A 22,297-nucleotide genomic window follows, 5' to 3' on the forward strand; every position below is an offset into this window, starting at 1 on the left:
GCGCAGAAGAAACTTTATGTAACGGTTTCAGTTCACGTTTTTATCACGTTCGGGAGGGACGGTATTGGTTGTGTGTCAGATACTCTTAGCAGAGATGTATCAGAAAATCCTATAAAGAGGTCAAATATTGATAGAGATGATGTCCGAACGCGTATTTAGGCTAATATGTATAATATGTATAAACCACCAGTAGTGTAATGTGGAAAATTACACCGCTGAAGGGGCGTGGAAAGTTACTGGCCTTAAAACGTCATCGCAATTTTACCCAATGGGGGCTTCGTTATGCTAATGACAGATTCTTCTAGGAAGTAGGATCCCAGCGCTGCAGTCGCTACTTCAGCTATCTTCGGCTCTTTGAGGGCGAGCTGGACATCAGGCTGTCATGCTTTTACAGACACGTTTAACAAAAGAAAACCTGCGAACATAAATAAGGCCTGCCTCTTTTAAGAAGCAAGCAACTGACCCACAGTTTTCCTGCTGAGGTAAGTACGCTGGAGATGCGACTGTTGCTATGTCCGGTTTGGTCCTCAAGTGATGCTGCAACATTAAATCGATTATTAGCGATAGAAATGAAGGCCGTTAAAAATATGTATGCTCCGCTGCTTTTTTTAAGGACTAAAACGATATCAACTACGGCTAGGAAAGGGGCAGGGCGAAGCGGGGTCTTAATGTGGAGCTACTGCGGCAAATTCTGGTGGGTGGGTGGCTAATTCGTCCAAAAGGCGACACAGTTTTCATTTTCAGGATCGGGAGTATGGGAAGAGGACCGTTGGCCTGCTCTTAGAGAGCTTGTTATCGTCCAGGAAAGCCCACGTTTCTCACTGGGTTAGCTACTTGATGGAATCTGTGTGCCCCTGTGGCTGTTAAGGTGCGTCTCAGGATTGTTGTGAGTCGTGACAAAGACTAGAGAGTAAAATTAAAGCTGTTTACACGCCGTCTCTTGGCATTAGTTGTATTAATGTGTCAGATATACTATCTGGATTGGTTTCCAGTGAAACACACGGGTATTAGTGGGGTTATTTTTGAAGCTATTTTTATACGGGTGGATTTTTTTCTCCTTTTTTGTCTTACACCGTCGCCTTTTGATGCTAAGTTTGTTTACACGTGATTGCTGTATAATTGCCTTACTTTTTAATAAGGTCTAATAAGTCTGAGGCCGACTTTTCGTAAGTGTTACATTTAGGTTTTCTGGAAGCAGCGTTATAACTTCCTGTTTGACATTGACAGTCTTGGTTATGGCAACAGGAACTTGCTAGAAAATAAGTACAGCCGACAGGTGTCTGAAAGAGCTTAGGACACCAGTCAAAACTAAAATATTTAGATTCATGAAACTTAAAAAAAAAAAAAAGGATGTGTAATCGTTTAGCAGTTACTTACCATGCAAATTAAGTGGTGTCATTATTCTTACTTAATTTTAGATGAAACTTCTATTTAAGGAAAAATGATAACTTTTTGATACTGTACAGTGAAGGTCTTTGTGTGTGTTTTGCTTTATGTGCTTTTCAGGACCACATCACTGTGACTTCACACTTCTTTGGACCTTTTGAAACGAGTTTTCATTGGAGGCGAACTTAAAGGTAAAATGTAAGTATATTAGTTTATTTTAGCTTTCAGTTATGACTGTTTCTATTTATGTCAGTTTGATGTGGCTGCCTGGCAACATCACACAAACATTTGCGTTGCACATCAGTGATCAGAACTTCCTTTTTTCTTTGCAATAGAAGGCATTGAGCCTCTTCTGTGCCCTTTATAGTTTCTGTTTGTTTACCTATAATTTCACACCTGCGGAAACTTTATTAGCTGTGAACATTAATACATTTAATAAATCTGCTAAAATGTAAATTTGTGCTGGCACATTACAGTGGGAGAAATGCTAGATAGGATTCACCATGTCTGCTATATGTAATGATTTATTTAAAGCATTGTCAGCACCTCTATCTTCTATGCAGCAAGGCTTCCTATTGGCACAGTTTAAGCTGTAATGTAATTGCAGGGAGTGTATTAAATAAGCAGGTCTATCTTATCTGACTGTGCTTTATCTGAGTTCCTTTGAGTTTATATTCCCACAGATGTGTTGCTGCAGGACACCTGAGGAATATTTAATTTATTTATTTCTTTAAAGTCCATTGTTAATCCCTAGAACTGGGGGGGAAAAAACTTTTGTACAAGAAATGTCTTTTTAAATTAAAATTCAGTTTAAAAATAGAGTTCTGCATTTATTGGCTGCTTTTGTTTTCTAGAATAATCATGAGCGCCCACGAATCCGACGTGCACACCATCTCTCCCGAGATGCCAGCAATGTTTGATGGCATGAAGCTGGCGGCAGTGGCCACGGTGCTCTACATCATTGTCCGCTGCTTGAACCTCAAGAGCCCCACAGCACCCCCGGACCTCATCTACCAGGACACTGCTGTCAACCGCTTCCTCCTCAAGTCCTGCTCTCAGTTGACCAAAGAGTGAGTTGCGTTCCTTTCTCTCTGTGCATGTCTCTTTGGAGGTTGCCACGGCAACGGTGCAGCAGCAGTGAAGGTAGCGGTTTGTCTGGCGGTGGTCCCAGCTATCGTCAGTGCTCCTGAGTGTGCCACACGTCTGTACCACAGCCTTCCTGTTGGCTCTTGCATGAATTAAACACGAGTCTGTATTTTTGGGGTTATCTCAAAGGTGCACTGAGTTTGTTGCACTTGCATTATAAATAAAGGCTCATTCACTGCAGGGCAAGAGGATTTGCATTCATGATGATGCTGGTCTCACATTCAGGGTAACTATGATGACTGCTATAATTTGAATGTTTCATCTGAGCTCATAATAACTGACGCAAAGCAGTCGTTCCTGGACCGTAACAGAACAAGGCTTTGCTGTGAGCTTTAAACCAGGTTATTTATGCCTCAAACTTCCTGTAATTTTGCTGGAAACACACTCCCTTGAGTGGGAATTGTATACTCAGTTGTGTTTCCTTAGTGAGCATCTCTCCACCTCTTGCTTTGACACTCGACAGGAACTTTCAGCTTCGTAGGGCGAATCTCTCGAAGCACCCTCGAGTGTCAGCTTACATAACGGATGGTTACTGAGCCCTTTGCCTTTCAGCTGCAGGGTCATTGAATCATAAGGCCACACTGATGCTTACATCTGTGGCTAGTTTGTTATTATTCCCTCCTGAACAGCCGTATGCTCTATGCTTAGAATAGGAAGATGTCTGTCCCAGTGTGTAGTTTAGCAGAGATGTTTGAAGTCTACACTTTTTATCTTCATTTTTGTGAAGTCACGTTTGTAATTCGTGACATCCTGTGTTGTTGCATAATAAATCGATCGCACAGTGGAAAGTATAAGAGGGGTGATGTGAGGTGAACAGCCTTTTTGTTTGGCTGTGTTTGGAGACAGTTGAATAGGGTTTAGGATAACATGCAAACTGACAGAGCACGCTATTTATTATTTCATTATTTGGCAGAAGTTGCAGTCTGATTTGCCTCAGGTGATTGTTCAGGATATTACAAAACATTGTAGAGCTTGTTTTCCTATTGGCCAGTGTTATACATGTGTGTGAATGTGTGTGTAGCTAGCATCTGACAGTATGTGGTGTATAGAAAAGAAAAAAAGCCCAATGAACGTAAAGACTGATAGCATGCAGATTAATACAATTATCATAAATGATATGAGTCATTTTGGACTTTGACCAGGACTTCGGGTCTTTGTTTTATCAAGCTACACAGACACATCCAGTTCCTTTTTTCTGTTATCTAATAGCTACAAAGGAAATAGCACAGTCACTGTACATACCCCAAGAAGGTTACATTAGTTATCCCAATTCAAAGAGAGATTGGAGCCTGTTACATTTGATATCGAATTATTAAAAAGGATTTGTCAAACTTTATCAGTTAAAAGCAAAGGAAAACAGATAACAGCATTATTTTTATTTTTTATTTTCTCGATAAACTCAGCTACTCTGGTGTCGCGCTTCCTGTCTACATTATAACAGTGAGGTCATCCTCTTCCTGTAGTCATGGATTAAGCCAGCAGAGTACCTTCTAGAAACATGTGGTAAAGCTTTAACTACAGTGCACCGTGGAGGCGATCACATTATCACTAAATGGCAATAGTCTGTTTTGTGGCAGATAATTCTCTTATGTAAGACTGTATTTGTTAATTAAGCAATTGTTCGAGCCACTGTAAGAGTTGAGGAAACATAAGGTTAAAGAGCTTGTGCAACTGTTGATGTAACTGAAGCCTCGACTCTCGGCAGTCGCTGACTGTCGTCGTGTTTTGGGCTGTGCTGTACACACAGCTAGTGTCCACACTGCAGCTGTGCTTCAGAGTTATGCTGGTCTTGTTTATCCGATATAGCTCACTACCGAGTTTTGTCACGAAACTATTCCACACAGGCTTTTATATAACTGAAGAAGTGAGAGAGTGCCTTGAATGCTCACTAAAGTGTTATTAATAAGCACTCAACCAATAGTTATCACTGTCGAAACGCTGCGTTTGGAGATCTAGCCTGTCTTTAACTCAAATGTTCCTAAATATCTTCCTGAGTCACTTCAAAATCTTCCATATTGAATAATACTTTTATGTGAGTCAATCCCATTTAAACGGCTGAAGCATTATATGAAAAGCACGGTGTTTTATCTGTTCCTGTCACCACTGTCGTTATTTTAAACCTAATATTTTACCTATAATATGTGATGAAATAGTTGCAGTGGCAAGTTGAAGACGTTTCTCTGTGATAGTTCACACTATTTTGCTCTCGGTGTGGAGATGTGATAGTGATTCATGATAATGCCCAGTGTCTCAAAGGAATGTTACATAAGCTAAAGACTCAACTCCTACATTTAACTCCTACAGAAGTGTCACTGGAATACAAGCGCTGGTTCTGCGAATAACTTTACAAAACATAGCTACGCACTAATGAAACGTTGCTGTCTGTTGGGTCCACGTAGCAATCTTTAAATGTCTTGAAAAGAGATGTGACTTTGTGTGCAAACTCTGTGCTTGAAAGTCCTGTCTCTGTCATAAACCAGAAATGCAAAAGGCATGTGCTTCAGATAACGCTGTGTTGATCTTGTCTCTGAGCATTTGCCCTGCCCTTGGCCATTAGGCTGAGGGCTCATATTTCGAGACCAAATTTAACAAAGGAATGCAATTTTGTGTTTTCAGGTACATTCCTCCATTACTGTGGGGTAAGAGTGGTCACCTCCAGACGGCACTGTATGGTAAACTTGGTCGGGTGAGCTCGCCTCACCCTAGTGGAATCAGAAAATATTTGCCCATGCAGGATGGGGCGACTGCGACCTTCGACCTCTTCGAGCCACTGGGGGATCATCGGACAGGAGGTGATGCATTTGATCAGGATCTACTTCTTATTAACCAACATTTTTATGCAGTTGTATAGAACGGGGGCAAGAGAAAGCACATTCATCACAGCTATGGATGAGCACGATATACAGCACTGCCTGAGCTCAGCCATTCTTGGGATGCCAGGGGTGAACAGCTCTCCTAAGATCATTTCACAGCATTGGAGGTGTGGGCTAACTCAAATCTTCAGTGAGGTTTCATTTGTTGAATGCAAGTTTTGTTGGAGTAATCGACCTTCTGGATCTGATATTTTGTCCAGCTCTACTGTGTGAATTTTTACGTGATGCTCTACAAGGGTGAACACTTTTTCTTGCCCCTGTACATTGCTTAGTTGGATCTTTAGTGTCATGACAAACATTAAAATCTAATATATTATAGTTCTTAGTTTCATACTGTAATTCTGTTGCTTTACATTGTAATTCTACTACTGCTACTTCTGTCTAGTCTGTTCATGCCACACCTAATGAGTGTTTGTCAGTCCTGGACGAGGGATCCCTTCTCTGCTGATCTTCTTGAGGTTTCTCCCATTTTGTTGTTCCTGATAAATTTCTTCATTATTCGATTCAAGGGTCAAGAATAGTTAGAGGGTATCACAAGAAACTTTGGCCCCTGAGAGTTTTTATATAGAATATATGGCTAAATAAAACAAGTTTGATGTTTGGAGAATAAAGAAATTCGTTGTCAGTGGTGTCATGTCCAACTTTGGTTATTTGTGCCAGGCCTTGCAAGTCAGCTACTAAAGAGACTTTGCTGCATTATTGTTCTTTTAAATCACGCATAAGATGTGTGTAATTCAGTTGTGGAGGGACTTTTTAAAAGATGCATATGTTTCTCTGAAGGCTTGAGCTTATCCAATCAAATTAACTTGGATCTATTAGTCCTCTCAGAAAGCTTGAGCCTCACATGACATTTTACTCCCGACAAAAGTAGTGTTACTATTTCCACTGTGTTTGGAAAAGCTATAACTGACAGCCTTATCCTTTATCTTGGATCGGCTGCCGGGCTTTGCATTGCTCCTTTTGTTATGATGATCTGCTGTTTAGGAGAGTAACACTCTCCTTTCTTTATCTTTGCTTACATTTTTCTCACTTGCAAATATTGCCCTGCTCCATCTGTCTGTTCAACCAGATGACATCACCATGGTGATATGCCCCGGTATCGGTAACCATAGTGAGAAGCACTACATCCGGACCTTTGTGGATTATGCACAGAAGGATGGTTATCGTTGCGCTGTGCTGAATCACCTGGGAGCTCTTCCTAACATCGAGCTTACCTCTCCACGCATGTTCACTTATGGTAAGACCAGTGAGCCAACTCAAAATAGTACCTATGTGGCTTTTGAAAAAATGTGTTTCATATAATTTTTGTCATTGTTGGATGTTTATATTGTAAATGTCCAGTTTCAAATGTTATATACAATTTATGTCTGTGGACCAAAAGTTTTCTACCTGTATGCTGCTTAGGTGGTATCAGTTTGGCACTGATTACATATGGTGTAAGCAAACAAGGCTCATAAGGCCTGCATCTGTTTGAAGATGTCAGTGAGGGGCAGCTAATGAGAAGAAAGTGAGGAAAGGGGCTTGAAAAAATGAAATGGGCTGCCTAAAGGCCGTAGTAGAGGATTTTGTACTGTGAATCATGCAGAGCTAGTCTAGTGATGACTCATCCCCCCACCCCTAATAATTTCTGAACCCCTGTTAAACACCAGTCAGTTTTTCATCAGAGGTCTATCTAAGAATGAAAACCATTATTTGCAATGATAAAAAGAATTCAGTCCTGTCAGTAATGCTGTGTCATCGCTTTTGGCTCAGCCTGCTGCTCTCATCCAATTGTCTGTTGTGGTTTAGGCTTAACCTATCCTCTCCAAAATCCATTAAAAGGGGTGAGCACAGTGAAGGTATTAGTTTAAAGCATTTCTGGTGAAAGTGTGCACTTACGAACAGCTTATCTTCTTTTTTTGCCCTGCTTGTACAGCATTATTTCAGGGTAAACGGTAAATTATGGAAAAAGAAGAATGTAAGGCTTTTTATGGGCATGATGAGACCTGTGCTGTTTAAAAGATCTTAGACACTCAAATCTGATACCCTGAATTAAAGAAATCTTCAGCCAGAAGTGCTGAGTAGAATAAAGTATGTTTCTGTGTTTTGATTATAGCACTATACTGTTTCATTTTACAGGATGCACATGGGAATTTGCATCCATGGTCGGCTACATTAAGCGGGCATACCCTAACACCCAGCTCATTGTTGTGGGCTTCAGTCTGGGTGGAAACATCGTTTGTAAGTTCCTGGGGGAGAACAAGGCTAACCAGGAGCGAGTGCTGTGCTGCGTCAGCGTTTGTCAGGGGTACAGCGCGCTGAGGTGGGTTGCTGTGGTCTCATTTCTTAATTACATGCATTGTTTTGTCAAACCGGCTTTGTAATACTAACACTGATGTGCTCACATTTCTAAATATAAATGAAGCTCAGAATAATTCTACAAAATGAATAGCGCTTGCATAATATAATCACATGTTTATCCATGAGTCTGCAAAGCGGTTCCAGTCAGCTGGTTACCCTTTTCTGCTCTTCCTTTTACCATAATTATCCTAGTTGCCACTTAAAATAATATTTTTCTCCTAAAATGTAAGAAACGAAACACATTTAAAAACCTGTTTGAGGACCTGTCTGATCCCTTCATTCACCTGCCACAGTTTACTCTGAATGTCTACAGGACCATTGATAATGTTGGGCATTATCAATGGTTCTTTGCTGAAGTACGGTAGTAGAAGTCCTACCAGCTAATGTCTAGTGTCAATTAGTCATTTGTCTTTCAATCAGTTAATAGTTTGATTTAAAAAACAAAAAACAATAAAACCTTACTTTGTAAAGTAACTAGCAACCAGATAAATGTATTGAAAGTACAATATTTACAAATAGATTATGATGTATATGTCTATTTAATGCATGCGGGTGTCTGCACTCTGTGTTCTTGTCAGATTCTGTGTTTTTAAATGCAGACAGCATCTCTTGGCAGACTTGACAGGCCGGGTCTATTAAAGTTTCAGTGTGGACAGCAGGGGATGGGTGTGTGTCGAGACTGGCCGTCTGTCAAATTGGCTTTGCAGTTTTTCTTTTTTCTTTTTTTAAAAAAAAAATCATTTTCATTTAAAATCTGTTTCCAAAATTTAAGCTGGCCCTCCTGTCAGTGTACCTCGAGAGCTGAAGCTGTACAGTAATCAGCCACAACATTAAAAACACCTGCCTAATATTCTATAGGTTCCCTTTGTGCCGCCCAACAGCTCTGACCTGTCGGGGCATGGACATGGGACCCCTTGGCGTGTCCTGTGGTGTCTGGCACCCGGACGTTGGCATTGGATCCTTTGGGCTTTGCGGGTTCGGGGTAGGCCTTTGTGGATCGGGCTCATTTGTTAGCATCCGACTGATGCTCAATCGGATTGAGAATTTGGAGGCTGGCTCTGTTTTTTCGGGGTTCCTCGAGCAATTCCTGGGAAGTTTTTGCGATATGGCGGGGTGCATTATCCTGCTGGGGAGGCCACTGCCATCGAAGAGTATCGTAGCCTCGAGTGGGTTGTGCTTGGGCTACAACAATGTTTAGGTGGGTGGCACAGTACATATTGTAGTGTCAACCGCATGAATACCAGGACCCAAGGCTTGCAGTGGAATGAGTGATCAATGTTTTTCACTATTGCCTACTGTTTTAATGTTGCGGCTGATCGATGTATGTTCTTCTTACAATAACACACGTTTAATATTATGGCCTTATTGTATGAAAAAGCCACAAAAAAAAGAAACCTTTTTTGTTTTTTTGTAATCAGCAGTTAGCTGCTGAACCTGTTTTTCTTGAGCTGTTGTTTTGAGTCACCTTGTCACTGTCAGCGAGCTGCATATTGATGCCTGACACCATTGCTACTCTCAACCAGTGTGACTCTTTGTGTTAGTGGATTAGTGGACACAGGACATTCAACGTATTGTTTAGATTGCAGACAGTCTGCACAAAGCTAACTTCCTGTGTGTTTGCCTTCCCCTCTCTCTCTCAGGGCCCAGGAAACATTCCTGCAGTGGGATCAGTTCAGGCGCTTCTATAACTTTCTCATGGCCGACAACATGAAGAAAATCATTCTCTCACACAGGTACCACTGTTGCCCAGCTATAAATTTTAGTACATTGTGTGCCTTCTGTTGGACATGTTTAGTGTTTGAGGAGAACATTTTATGGTGTTTACCAAAGACCGTGATTTCATCAGACAACCCAGTCAGTAATCTAACCTTCTAATTTTCTTATAAATGAAATTGTAGATTACCCACAGCCATGGTGGGTTCATTTGAGCAATGATCATTTTCACAGATCTGAGTAGGTTGAACTGCCTGAAATGGTACCTTCCTCTTGCCTCTCTTGCTCTTGCCCTACCTACCTATAACATGCTAAGGTGCCCATAAAATAAATAAAGCCAACTATAAACTACTCAAAACTAAGTAAAAATGTAAAATAAAAAAATGCTAAATGAGCCACTAGCCTACTAAAAAGAACATCTAAAGTAACTTTCTAAATGCTTATCTGCAAATAAATGAATAGTTCTTACCATTCTTGAACCGTCTTCGTTGTCACTCTGTGTAATAGAGGGAATAGTTGGTACATAGCTGACAGTTATGACTGTGAACTAATTGATTTGTAAAATTACTTGTGTTCATGTTAATGTTTGTATGTTACAGGCACAGTCTGTTTGGAGGACATTCGCTCAAAATGATTGATGCTGATCTAAGTCGGTTGTACACAGCAACATCTCTCATGCAGATTGACGACAACATCATGAGGTGTGTTCTAGTAAACTGCAGCTCTTCTATGTTCTTGATGCTCCCGGTGATACTTTTTGTCAGTGCTTAGAATCTGAAAAATATCAGATATTCATGTCATTTCTATCAAACCCCTCTAAGGGTTAGGGACTGAATACTAATACCTGATCTTTTTGGGTTTCAACAGAAAATTCCACGGCCACCGCTCTCTCAAAGAGTACTATGAGAAAGAGAGTTGTGTACATTATATTCACAATGTAAGAACTGTTTTTGCATACGACTCAGAAATGCCATCTTTCTCTTTTTTGGTCTGTTTGTGTATTCTTTTTGATGGATGGCATTTTGTTCTTAAATTTCCAGGTCAATGTGCCACTGCTGTTGGTGAACTCTGCGGATGATCCTCTGGTTCATGACTCACTGCTCACCATCCCTCGCACGCTAGCAGGTAATTGCCAACATGTTGCATAGCAACAGAAGCTGAACTAAAAATATTTTTTTATCACCTTATCAACTAGATGGCAGAGTTGCAGTTAAATGGTCCGTGCAGATCAGGGTCGACTTGCTGTCATAGTGTGGCTGCAGTAGCATCAAAAAATCAAGCTCCTGACCTTAAATAAGAATCCTGCTGTAAAATTATGTGTTGAATAAAAAAACAAACAAAAAACCCCACCTGGACCTTCCTGCTCGAAATAAAAAGGAAATTTAAAAATAAAGAAAAGGGTGGGTTCAATTTCTTTGAATATTGCTACCACTGCACTGTAGTATTATGTAACTTTAAATAACTCACTGTAGATTATTAGTAACACCTATATTTTCCACAGTTCTAAAAATACTACTTAATGTCTTAAAGACTGGCCTCAGTTGAATCTCAGTAGTTTTAAAAAACAAACAAACAAACAAAAACATGTCTGCAGCCTTAAGCAGGACTATGATGAGCTGGCATCCAACCCCAACCGGGACAGGGTGGGGCACACAGTTTGTGACGAATGTTTTCTGCTGTGTGGCAACGGCTGTAACGCATAAATATAACACAGTGTTCCTCCAGTTGGATAAAGTGGGTTCACTGGTCTCCTGCCCCCCAAAAACCTTCTGTCCTCCAGTATATGGTGCAGGGTGATTGATAATAAATAAACATAAGCAGGCAACTCTGGCTACACATGACTTAATGTCTATCAAGTCAAGCATTCATTCTTCTTACTCTGTGCTATTTTTACTTACTGACCACTTTTAACTCTACTGGGAAAGGAGTATTGCTTGTGTGCGTGCGTGCATGTAAGAGAGAGAGTAGGAGGAGTCCCTACTGTAAGCAAATGGTACTGTATCCTATATGTCTCCAGGGAGCAACACTTACAGAAAAGTGGATTAGCTGTCCCTTTGACCTAAAATGTGAGACAGTTGCTCAGACGCTTGACTGCCATCAAAAGACTGACAGAAATACACTTGCTGTGCTGGTGCTGGACTAGAAGTGTTTGATAAGAGTTTTTAGCAGACTGTTAAGTAAGACTGTTCCTGTTCAAGCAAAAATGTTACAGGTGAATTAAAGAAAACAAAGAATAGTTGGTGCTTCTTTATTGCAATGATGTTTGAATAATATAATTCATCAAAATAAAATGATGAAACTGATGCAACTGTGATTCAGTAATGACTTGGTAAATGATGCGTTTAGGGACTAAGAAAAATCTTTAAACCACAAGCTGGTCTCCGGGCCTCTGCTCCAACCTGTCGCTCAGCTCGTAGTGAGGCGGCAGTTCTCGGTCCTGGATGAGCACGCGATTGTCTAAGGGCAACTCAGCAGCTGTCATGAATAGTGCACAGTGTTCAAAGCCCAGTGGGATCTTAGTCACTAGTCTGCTACAGCAGGCTTCCCCACTAACCCAGATAAGACCAGGAGACCAAAGAGATCCAGGCCAGTCCTTTTTATGAAACCCCACCATAGTTGTTCACTGCAGCAGCACTATGCTGCAAGCAGAGGGAGTGTGTGGAGATGACCTAGTTTACATTTCAGACTTTATTTATCATCATTATTGTTATTATTATTTTTTTAATTATACATTTTAAATAAAAATATATTTTAACTGCAGAATAACCAACGCAAAAAAATAAAATAAACAGCAAAGGAAATTGCAGTCCTTCATATTTTATTAGGCAGCACAGATGCAGAGATATTCAGGGTTCGTATATTATGAATGACGTAAAGTCAGTGTGAAAACTGCTGTTTTCTGTATGGACAGAGTATAGAAAACAGGTCGTCACATCTCCTAAGGGAAAAAGTTTGGCCTGGAGTCCTATCTTGTCAATTATTAATGGTTGCATTATTTTACCATAAGTATGTGGACACAAATGTAATCGTAAGGATCTTGGAAGATTGTCAACATGGAAGTCTTTATTAAGAGGGAGGTATGGAAAATGATGAGTCTTATACTATGAAAAGAGATTTTTCCATTCTGGATGACCATTTAAGCAATTAGACAAGAAGCAATGAAAAGTCGGTGTAACAATCTGTGAGACCTGTCAGTCGAGGCAAACCTGTTTCAACTGTTAAAGTCATTAAAAAACAGCCTCCAGGTTGAAGGAGCAAAGTTGATGTACCACTTTTTTTTCTGCCATCTGTCAGACAAACAAACTGAGTAACATATTGATCGTGTCTAATGGCCAGAAATGTAATCACACTGTTATCTGCTCGACTGTGCAAACACACCCTTAACAATCCCTTGCAAGCCCATTTCTGGGCATGTGTTGAACATTATTCTTCCGATGACGATTACAAACTGTGCAGAGTACAGAGGGCTAATTACCGTGTGATTTGTCCTCTTCCAGCAAAGAAGCCGAATGTGATCTTTGCCCTGACACTTCATGGAGGCCACCTGGGCTTCTTTGAGGGTGCAGTCCTCTTCCCCCAGCCTCTCACCTGGATGGACAAAGTGATCGTGGGTTACGCCAATGCCATTTGTCAGTGGGAGAAACAGAAACCACCATGCCAAAGTGACCACCTGAGTGAGGGCTCCTGCTTAAAGGAGAAAGCATAAACCTCTGTCTCTCTCATTTGTTCATTAACCTTTCACTTTCTCCAACATCACTATCCCCACACTGCACTGAGGAGACACTCTAAACTGATATCTCTTCTCTGCCTTCTCCTCCTGTGCGACTCACCAGTACCAACCCACCTTTCCCGGCCCTCCTTTGTAATCACAATCACCTTAAAGTTTGTGACAAAATGAACTAACTGCCTTCGTGCTCTTTTCCATGTCGAGGACTCGGAGCAGGGACATTTTGGTTCTTTACATCTACACAGTAATGACGCCTGGCTAAGTGATTCTTTTTGGCCGAAAGTGGCAGACGATGAAGTCAAGCTGTCATTTTAAAAGGAAAGCAAGAGCACCACTTTAGAGTAGTCGAGTGAGAAACAAGAGCACACAAGAAGCCTCGTATTACATTGAAGAAGAACTGTAAGAAGCTCACTGCTTATCACCGCCAAGGCCATATAGCCTAGTCTGCTGTCTTAACAAACGTTACCGTTTTGTGTGTGTGTGTGTGTGCGTGTGTGAGTATGTCTGTGTGAGACTGTGTAGGCCAAGAGAGAAAGACCCAGGATGGTGGTCTTTGTGAGGTTGGTCTGATTTAAATTCTCTGTTCTTAGCCCTTGGCCATTATGTCTGCTCCTCTGGGTGCGTTGCTGTTTGTAGTAAATGTACTGTAGATTATTAAGTATTAAGGTAGGATTGTACACATTGTTTCCAGCTCGTAACATCATCCTGCACATAGTTTTGGCACTCAAAGTTTTCGGTGCTTACCAGACGTGACCAGGGATCGAGCCCCACCCTCGGATGGGATCCATGTACATTCCCACAGTTGCATTCTGTCACTTTGATTCCAGCACTTTACATACTGTACACCACAATATTTTCCCTCTTTCCTCATTTTATTTGTCAAAGTGCAGATATGGAAACTGTTAACGGAGGGGGCGAGGATGATAACGAAACGTTAGATGAATCAAATGTTCCCCGCGTTGTCTGTCTGTCAGTGTCTTTGAGCCCTCCTTACTCTTTCTGTTGCCTTTGATCAGCTGCAGGTCCAGCCAAGTCTCTGATAGCCGTCTCTTACTGCACACACAACAGTCCTACTGCCACTGCACTGAGGCTAACATTCAACCCACCTGGTTTGGTGCGAACATCTTAGTACAGCTTTTCCATTTTCCAGCAGATGATCATGTGGTTCTTTGAAATGTTGAAAATTTAGCCTTCTGATTGGCGAGCGTGGTGCTACAAAAGGGTTCAGCAGATGTGAAGCAAATTTTTCATTTGTAATAATCTGAGCTGTGAGGTTTGACGAGTAGGAGGGCTGAAGATACCAAAGCTCAACCGCTATTTATTTTAGTGGCTTGTTCGTATGATTCTGGTGTTTGTTTAACTGTAATTTAGATGGAGAATGCTGCATGCAAGAAAGAAGATGGATTTTAACCGTAGGGAATATTTTTTTATTTCAAAGACTTTGCCGAAAATCCCAGTTCCAGTTTTGTTGACTGCACTGAGAATAAAGGGTGTTGCTGCACGAACTGCTGAAAAAATGTTCGCAAACATCTCTTGTTGAAATCATACTGTAAGACTGGGATCTGTGGACTTTTCAAAACCCGATTTAAATTCAAACCTTGTTGTAAGGGCTCTAAGGAAGCTTCTTCCAAGGCAATATAAAGCTAAGAAATGTGTAATCTAAAACCTGCTTCTGAACACTGTGATGAGACACTAAGGGTGGTTTGAAATGATTAAGTGACTGACAGCAGGGCATTTTATGAGGCTTCCTAGGCCGTGGTTTGTGTGTCGTAATACCTGGTTGATAGTATTTGATAAGTAGAAGTGTTTGAGTACTGGAAGGTTTGCCATATCAGGATATAACAGCACCGAATGTCAATCAATAGAAGCTTGTAAGGTAATAATAAATATCAGATAATAAGAATTGAATATTAAAGCTTATATATGGCATTCCAAAGTTTGTTCTTAGCTTTAGAAATAGTTGCTTGGTTACCAGTAGTAGTATTTAAAGTGCTGTAATTGTGAATCTGATCTGTTGCTCTTTTTGCTCTTTGGAAATTTTATTATCACAGTTATTTTCTGAGGTACAACTGCCTTAAACCTTTCTGAGCAAATACTATGACATCCAGGTATTAGTCTCACCAGTGCTGGCTTGGCTAATGTGGGCCAACTTCATCTCTAACTCAGGGCATCTGTCAACACCAAGCACCAGTCTGACACCAGTGATCCCGTTTTTCTTTGTCTTTCGTCTCATTGGAGTCGTTTTAAATGTACTGTAAGATAAAATGAGACGTGCTGTGGCAGGTGGTCATCAGCCTGCCTTCTGAGTGGAAACCCTCAGTTTTATAACAGTATTGGAAATGAGGCTGCACTTGATGTGATTGGTGACATAATCGTGTTTGGTGTTTCAGTCGGCCTGCCAACACCCTCTTTCTTTTTACGTCTAGCGGTCGTCAACCAGTATTTGCTCAAACAACAAATCACTGTTGCCATCTGTTGTCAGGGAAACCGAACTACAACTGCCAGTCTTCGTGGCAAACATCCTCTCATCCACCCACAGTCAGATTATAGTAAATGGTTCATCTGTAGTCCACAGCTCTCATTTAAAATTACACGTTTGGGTTTATTCTGGCTCGATTTCGATGACACCAGCAAAAACCCAGTTTCTGCAGTACGAGCCATGTGTTTTGGGTTGTTGTTGTTGTTGTTTGTTTTTTAGAAAAAATGTTTTTGCCTCTCCACAGCTTTGCACAAAAATGCAAGTTTGGATGTATTATTTGGATTTTTTTTTTCTAGTTAATTATTTTGGGGGTATTTTTTTAATTTTATTTTGTATTGTTCTTATGACTTCTTGTGTTATCTGCTTGTGTAAATGCGGTAGAGTGTGAGTGTTGATAGGTAAACATACAGCAGGTGTATACTGTCATATCACCACCTCTGATCCCCAAAAATCCAATATTGTTCACTTTAACAACAAAAATAAAATATCTACGTAAAGATGGTGTATATTAGATTTGAGGGACCAGGGATGGAAAAATAAAGGCAATAACCAAACAGAAGGGATTCTCTTATTATTTAAACACTAATGTGACAATAAATGGTGTCAAAGTATATTAGACCAAAACATGTCATACTCATTGTAATAATTTTCTCATGGATCTGGGATCTGAAATGTTATTTTACTGTACTGATAAAACATGGTGTTCCTCTGTATTTATCCTAACCTCACTGCTTCAAACATCAAGTTTATGGGCTCATATTTAATTGCTTGGAAACTAAATGACTCAGATATCTTGAGTAAATTTAAAATGTCCAAAACATTTGGGAAGAAAAACTTGGATTGGGGTAAACTTTGCTTAATATTATTGTTTTGTTTTTGTTTTTTTCTATAAAGATTTTTTTAAACGGAGAATCCGTAACTGTCAGTACCAGGCAAGTGGATGGGAGCCCACTGTGTGTTAACCTACAATTATCATTATACAGCTTTAATTTTGTGTTTACAGTTTTGCTGAATGAAGGCTAAAGGGTGTGTTGGGACAACTAGAGGGGGGGATGCAGTCACACAACATAATGTACTCTGATACTGAACCCTGGGTGTGTTTGTTGAAGAAATACCAGTGGTGTGCGTGTGAACTAATTATGTGAGGAGACGTGCTTATTGTGTTCCAAAATAAATTATTTTCTCAAAAGAAAAATGGTTTCTTTTTTCCCCACCAATTAGAGCTTTGTAAATATAATGTAGAACATGCTTTAATATTTAACAATAATTTATATATCACAGATTGTGCTGAATTGAGCCTTCATGTATTGACTCCTTTTATCTTTATAGCTTTTCTACCTCCCCAGTTATCATGTGTACTACACCACAGGAAAAGTAATCAAAACACAATTAAATCAAACCTTGTTTTGTTTTTTTCACCATCTATGCTGTCAATTAGCAAACACACATACATCTATCTATCTATCTATCGATCAATCGTGGTGTGTTTAAGGACAGAACAGTTGGTGGGAATGCTGCATGCTGTAAGGGCATCTGTATTTTAAATGCAGTGCAATTTAATACTTCAATAGCTTGCAGTCCAGATTTTAGGTACACATTACAATCAAGTCGTGTGAAAGGTTTTGACAAAATTCAAAACTCAGAAAGGTAGGACAACTCTGGAGTTTTGCCAGGCCTAAAAAAGCAGCTTGACCTAGAAATCTGTATGAGGTAACATTGGTCACTGATTCATTTAAACTACAGCTTGCTGATATTAGCTACTTGCAGATGTATTGATACTAGCGTTTATAATAACCAATACATAAAAATATAAGCGACAAACATCTACCATGACTATTGAGCTTGCATAGTTTGTCCATCAGAGGGCGGTCTTTAACTTCCTTATTGGCAACAGAGGCCTGGGCAGAGCCACTGCTAAGACCTTCATATACCATGACCTGTTTGTCTCTCATGGCTTGGACTTTCTTTTTATGACTGAAACTTGGCTACCCACTGATGATCTAGCTGCTTTTGTGGAACTGCTTCTATTCAACTCAATCAACTCTGTCCTGCATCCCACCACTACAGCCATATCTAAGACTGCCTCACACACTTGTGAGGATTTTCAAAGGTTCTTTACTGAAAAAATTGATAATATCAGATCACATATCCGGCTCCCATCCCAAGACCCTTCTGAACCACCTACATGTTCTTCCTTTCTCTCTGAATTTAAACCAGTCTCATTATCCAATCTTACTGATATAATAATGCACATCAAACCAACTACTTGCCCCTTGGATGTGTTACCTACACCATTTCTCAGAGATGTGCTGAAGACAGTCAGCCCTAACATCCTCGCTATTGTTAATAGCAGCATCTCAAATAGAACTGTTCCTTCAAATGGGACTGTTCCTGATTCTTTTAAACAAGCTGTTGTCCAGCTGCTTCTAAAAAAAACCTGGTTTGTATACGTCAGTTCTTAGCAATTCTAGACCAATTTCTAAGCTGCCATTTTTGTCTAAGGTTCTCAAGAAAGTTGTCCTCCACCAATTATCCTCATTCTTAGACACACATAGTATTCTGGATAAATATCAGTCTAGTTTCAGAGCCTTCCACAGCACAGAGTCTGCTGAACTGAAGGTATTCAACGATGTGCTTTTAGCTGCTGACTCTGGAAAATGTACAGTTTCAATTCTTCTAGACCTGAGTGCAGCATTTGGCACTGTTGACCACACAATCCTATTAACCCATCTAAAGACGTGTCGGCATTCAAGACTCTGCTCTAACATGGTTTGGCTCTTACTTAGAGAGCAGAACATGCTCTGTGAGGCTACACTCGCTTGTGGAATACCTCAGGGCTCTATTCTGGGCCCTGTCTTATTCTCCGTATACATGCTCCCATAAATAATAATAATAATAATAATAATAATAATAATAATAAACTTTATTTATAAAGCACACTTAAAAACCAAGGGTATGCCAAGGTGCTTAACAAGTAACATAGAGAATAAAAGGAAGATAACAGAAATAGGACCAAAGCAAGTACTAGGTATGCAAGCAGATAGCTGTCACTGAAACATAGGAAAGCAACAGATACAGAACAAACAAGGAATTAAATGAGCATAAAAGTGCATAATATAAAATCATAAAAGAAATGTTAACTAGAGGGAAAGGCAAGATTGAATAAGTGGGTTTTTAGTCGTGATTTAAACAGTGCTACAGAATCAGATGCGCGGATATCAAGAGGAAGGATATTCCACACTACCGGGGCAGCCCGAGTATACGCACGGTCACCCCAGGACTTCAGCCGAGATCTGGGTTGGGTCAGAAGTAGTTGAGTGGCAGATCAGTAAGTAAGTAAGTAATAAGTGTTCTAGCAGAAGTATGTGGCTTGAGAAGTTTACTAAGATAACTCGGCGCTAATTTATTAATAGTTTTGAATGTAAGGAGTAATATTTTAAATTGAATACGATAATTTATGGGCAGCCAGTGCAAGCTAGCTAGAACAGGAGTAATAGGGCAAACTTTCCTGGTACCAGTCAAGAGGCGGGCTGCTGCATTTTGGACTGTTTGCAGTCTAAGAAGAAAAGAAGAGGGAAGACCGTAGTACAAGGAGTTACAATAATCCAACCTGGAGGTCACAAAAGCGTGAATAAGCTTCTCCAGGTCCTCATGTGGAACATAATGCCTAGCCTTAGAGATGAGGCGCAGTTGGTGGAAGCTAGATCTCACTACAGCAGACACTTGCTTATTGAGTTTGAGCGAGCTATCCAGCAGTACACCCAAGTTACTGACATAGTCACAGGAAGAGCTAGCAAAGGAACCCAGGGCAGCATAGAGTTGGGCACGAGGGATTTTACTGTTGAACAATCTCAGTCTTCTTTTCGTTTAAAATGAGATAATTACTCAGGAACCATTCTTTGACCTCCCGCATGCATTCTTGAAAGTAGTGCACAGACACAGCAAGGTCGTCAGTAAGTTCAAAATAGATCTGTATGTCATCGGCATAACAGTGGAAGGCAATATTGTATTTTTCAAAGATTGCGCCTAGAGGGAGCAAATACAATAAGAAAAGAATAGGGCCTAAAACTGATCCTTGAGGTACACCGCAACAGACCGGTGCAGAGGAAGAGGAGAAGGTGCCCAAGTTAACCGAAAAAGACCTGTCAGCGAGGTATGATTTAAACCAGTCGAGGGCAGTGCCTCTAATACCCACAGTGTGCTCAAGTCTTAATAATAAGATGTTATGGTCCACCATATCAAAGGCCGAAGAGAGGTCCAGTAAAACTAGGACCATAGAGCGTCCAGTATCAGTAATTACAAGAATATCATTAAGAACTCTAACCTCTAAGCAATGGCTTAAAAGCAGATTGAAATTTCTCAGCAATATTGTTCGTGTCCAAGTACGCCTGGACCTGGGAGAGTCTCTCCAGGATCTTGGACAAGAATGAAAGCTTAGAGATCGGTCTGTAGTTTGAAAGGTCATAACAGTCAGAGTTTCTTATGACACTAAACTACGACAAAACTGAGATTATAATTTTCGGTACGCAAGACTCTATTAGTCTCATAAGAAATGACTTGGGCCCACTATCAGCTAATGTACACCCCCATGTAAAAAAGCTTGGTTTCATTTTCAATTCTACCCTCAAGCTGGACAAACAAATAAATTCAGTTGTTCGTGGCAGTTTTTTCCAACTTGGGAGCATTTCCAAACTCAAAAATATCTTTCATCTGAAGGTCTGGAAATCATTATCCATGCCTTTATATAACCATGTCTTGACTATTGTAACTCTCTCGATTTACACGTCTGTCACTCAAGCCTGTCCCGCCTGCAACCAAAATGCAGCAGTACCAGAAAGAGAGTATTACTCCGATACTCGCATCTTTACATTGGCTGCAAGTTAAATATGGAGTTGACTCATGGATTTATTATTTGTTTTTAAAGCCCTCCATGGCTTGGCTCCAGGTACAATCTCCTTAGCCTGCACCTACCCACTCAAACGCCGCGTTCCTCCAGTCAGATGCTTTTATTGGTTCCACACTCCCAGTTCAAATCTAGAGGTGACAGGGCTTTCTCCATTGCCACTTCAAGACTCTGGAACAGTCTTCCCTCTTTCATAAACTCCTCTTCCTCTTTGGAAGTCATCAAATCAAATTTGAAGACCTACCGATTTTCAAAGGCTTTCGGATCTCTTTGACATAACTTTTATTCTGTTTTAGCTATTCTGGTCTTTTATCTCATTGGATGATGTATACATGTATTTTATGTACACGTATGTGTGCTTGTGTGTGAATGTGTACACTTTCGTATATGTATCTGCATATGTGCATGTACATCTATATTTCTACAAACAGGTGTATATAAGAGTCTGCTTTGTGTGTCTATATATATACGGATGTCTGACGGTGTTTTTACAATGTTTCTTATCTATTTTAATTCTTTTTTATTTGATTTTATTATCTCTCTGTTCAGCACTTTGGCCGACACTTGATGTCTTTTAAATGCCTCTTCTTCTCTCACTCTCTTCCCCTCCCTCTCCTGCTGCTACTTCAATCACGAAACTGATCAATGACTTTTCTGTCGCAAGTCCCGTCTCTCTTGTTTGTTTATCGCCCACTTTGCACCAGAAAGAGGAAAACAGCGCGTTTAAGCTGTTGTATAATTTATTTAAATCACTTTCTAGTATCAGCTGATGTTTGCTGGAGCCACAGCTGTAAAAGCTGCTGGTCATGATGTCGGTTTGGTTATCTGGTGAGAGGGAAACATGAAGATGAAATCAGGAGATGTCCTTACTGAATCATCAGAGCTGAACAGGTGATGGAGAAACAGGTTTACCTTTTAGGTGACATGAATGAGTTAAAGAGAAGTTATGAACTGTTTCTGAGAGACAAATAACACCAGGAGCATTTTTTACATAGCTGACAGCTGGTAACTGTGCAGGGGCGGGTCTAGCAAAGTGTTGCCAGGGGGCCAGGCAGGGCATTAACAGGAAAAGGGGGGCACAGAGAAATACTTTTCTTTCTTATTCTCATTTAAAATGTCTAGCTTTTGATAAATAATTATCTGAATCTTACAAATGGTAAATGGCCTGCATTTGTATAGCGCTTTTCTAGTCCTTAAGGACCCTAAAGCGCTTTACACTACATTCAGTCATTCACCCATTCACACTCACATTCACACACTGGCAAGCTACATTGTAGCCACAGCTGCCCTGGGGCGCACTGACAGAGGCGAGGTTGCCAGACACAGGCGCCACCGGGCCCTCTGACCACCACCAGTAGGCAAACATGGGGTTAGTATCTTGCCCAAGGATATTTGGCATGCAGCCAGGAGGCAGCCTGGGATCGAACCACCAACCTTCTGATTAGTGGCTGACCTGCTCTGCCACCTGAGCTACAGCCACCACAGCTACAACCAAAGTGGTCATCTGATGTAAAATGTAATCATACATATATACCAACATAACAGTGTACATCACTGTCACAACAGCATTTGTTTCCATTCAAAGGCTTTCTGGCTTTTCCTATAATACCTGGTGGGCCGGTCTCTAGTCAAAATGCCCGGGCCGATTTTTTGTCCCAGTCCAGCCCTGGGCAGAGCATTAAAAAACAAAAAACAATACAACAAACGTGTGGGAAATCTGTTATGGTTCA

General features: G+C 40.6%; 1 protein-coding gene across 2 annotated transcripts; it reads left to right on the forward strand.

The window, feature by feature from the left end:
* Nucleotides 1-53: 53 nt before the first annotated feature.
* LOC102798931 (monoacylglycerol lipase ABHD2) lies at nucleotides 54-16,859 on the forward strand. 2 transcript variants are annotated; one of them, XM_006793896.3, is made up of 11 exons: nucleotides 54-482; nucleotides 1,507-1,584; nucleotides 2,241-2,456; nucleotides 5,149-5,324; nucleotides 6,475-6,642; nucleotides 7,524-7,707; nucleotides 9,386-9,478; nucleotides 10,058-10,159; nucleotides 10,326-10,395; nucleotides 10,499-10,583; nucleotides 12,956-16,859. In XM_006793896.3, exons 3-11 carry the CDS (start codon nucleotides 2,248-2,250, stop codon nucleotides 13,162-13,164), a joined length of 1,296 nt encoding a protein of 431 aa, XP_006793959.1. In that variant the 5' UTR covers nucleotides 54-482; nucleotides 1,507-1,584; nucleotides 2,241-2,247; the 3' UTR covers nucleotides 13,165-16,859. The 2 variants fall into 2 exon arrangements, with proteins under 2 accessions (XP_006793959.1, XP_006793960.1); XM_006793897.3 differs by having other exon boundaries at nucleotides 1,507-1,577.
* Nucleotides 16,860-22,297: the final 5,438 nt, after the last annotated feature.

The sequence above is a fragment of the Neolamprologus brichardi genome, chromosome 1 (genome assembly GCF_056152115.1).
Source record: "Neolamprologus brichardi isolate AB-2024 chromosome 1, ASM5615211v1, whole genome shotgun sequence".
Taxonomy (NCBI): domain Eukaryota; kingdom Metazoa; phylum Chordata; class Actinopteri; order Cichliformes; family Cichlidae; genus Neolamprologus; species Neolamprologus brichardi.

What these genes read in the sequence shown, in the direction of transcription:
- LOC102798931 (XM_006793896.3), top strand. Translation starts at nt 2,248, where the DNA reads ATGAGCGCCCACGAATCCGACGTGCACACCATCTCTCCCGAGATGCCA. An exon ending in TCCACGCATGTTCACTTATG is followed by an intron (nt 6,643 to 7,523) that starts GTAAGACCAGTG and finishes TTCATTTTACAG; the next exon opens with GATGCACATGGGAATTTGCA. An exon ending in CATCCCTCGCACGCTAGCAG is followed by an intron (nt 10,584 to 12,955) that starts GTAATTGCCAAC and finishes GTCCTCTTCCAG; the next exon opens with CAAAGAAGCCGAATGTGATC.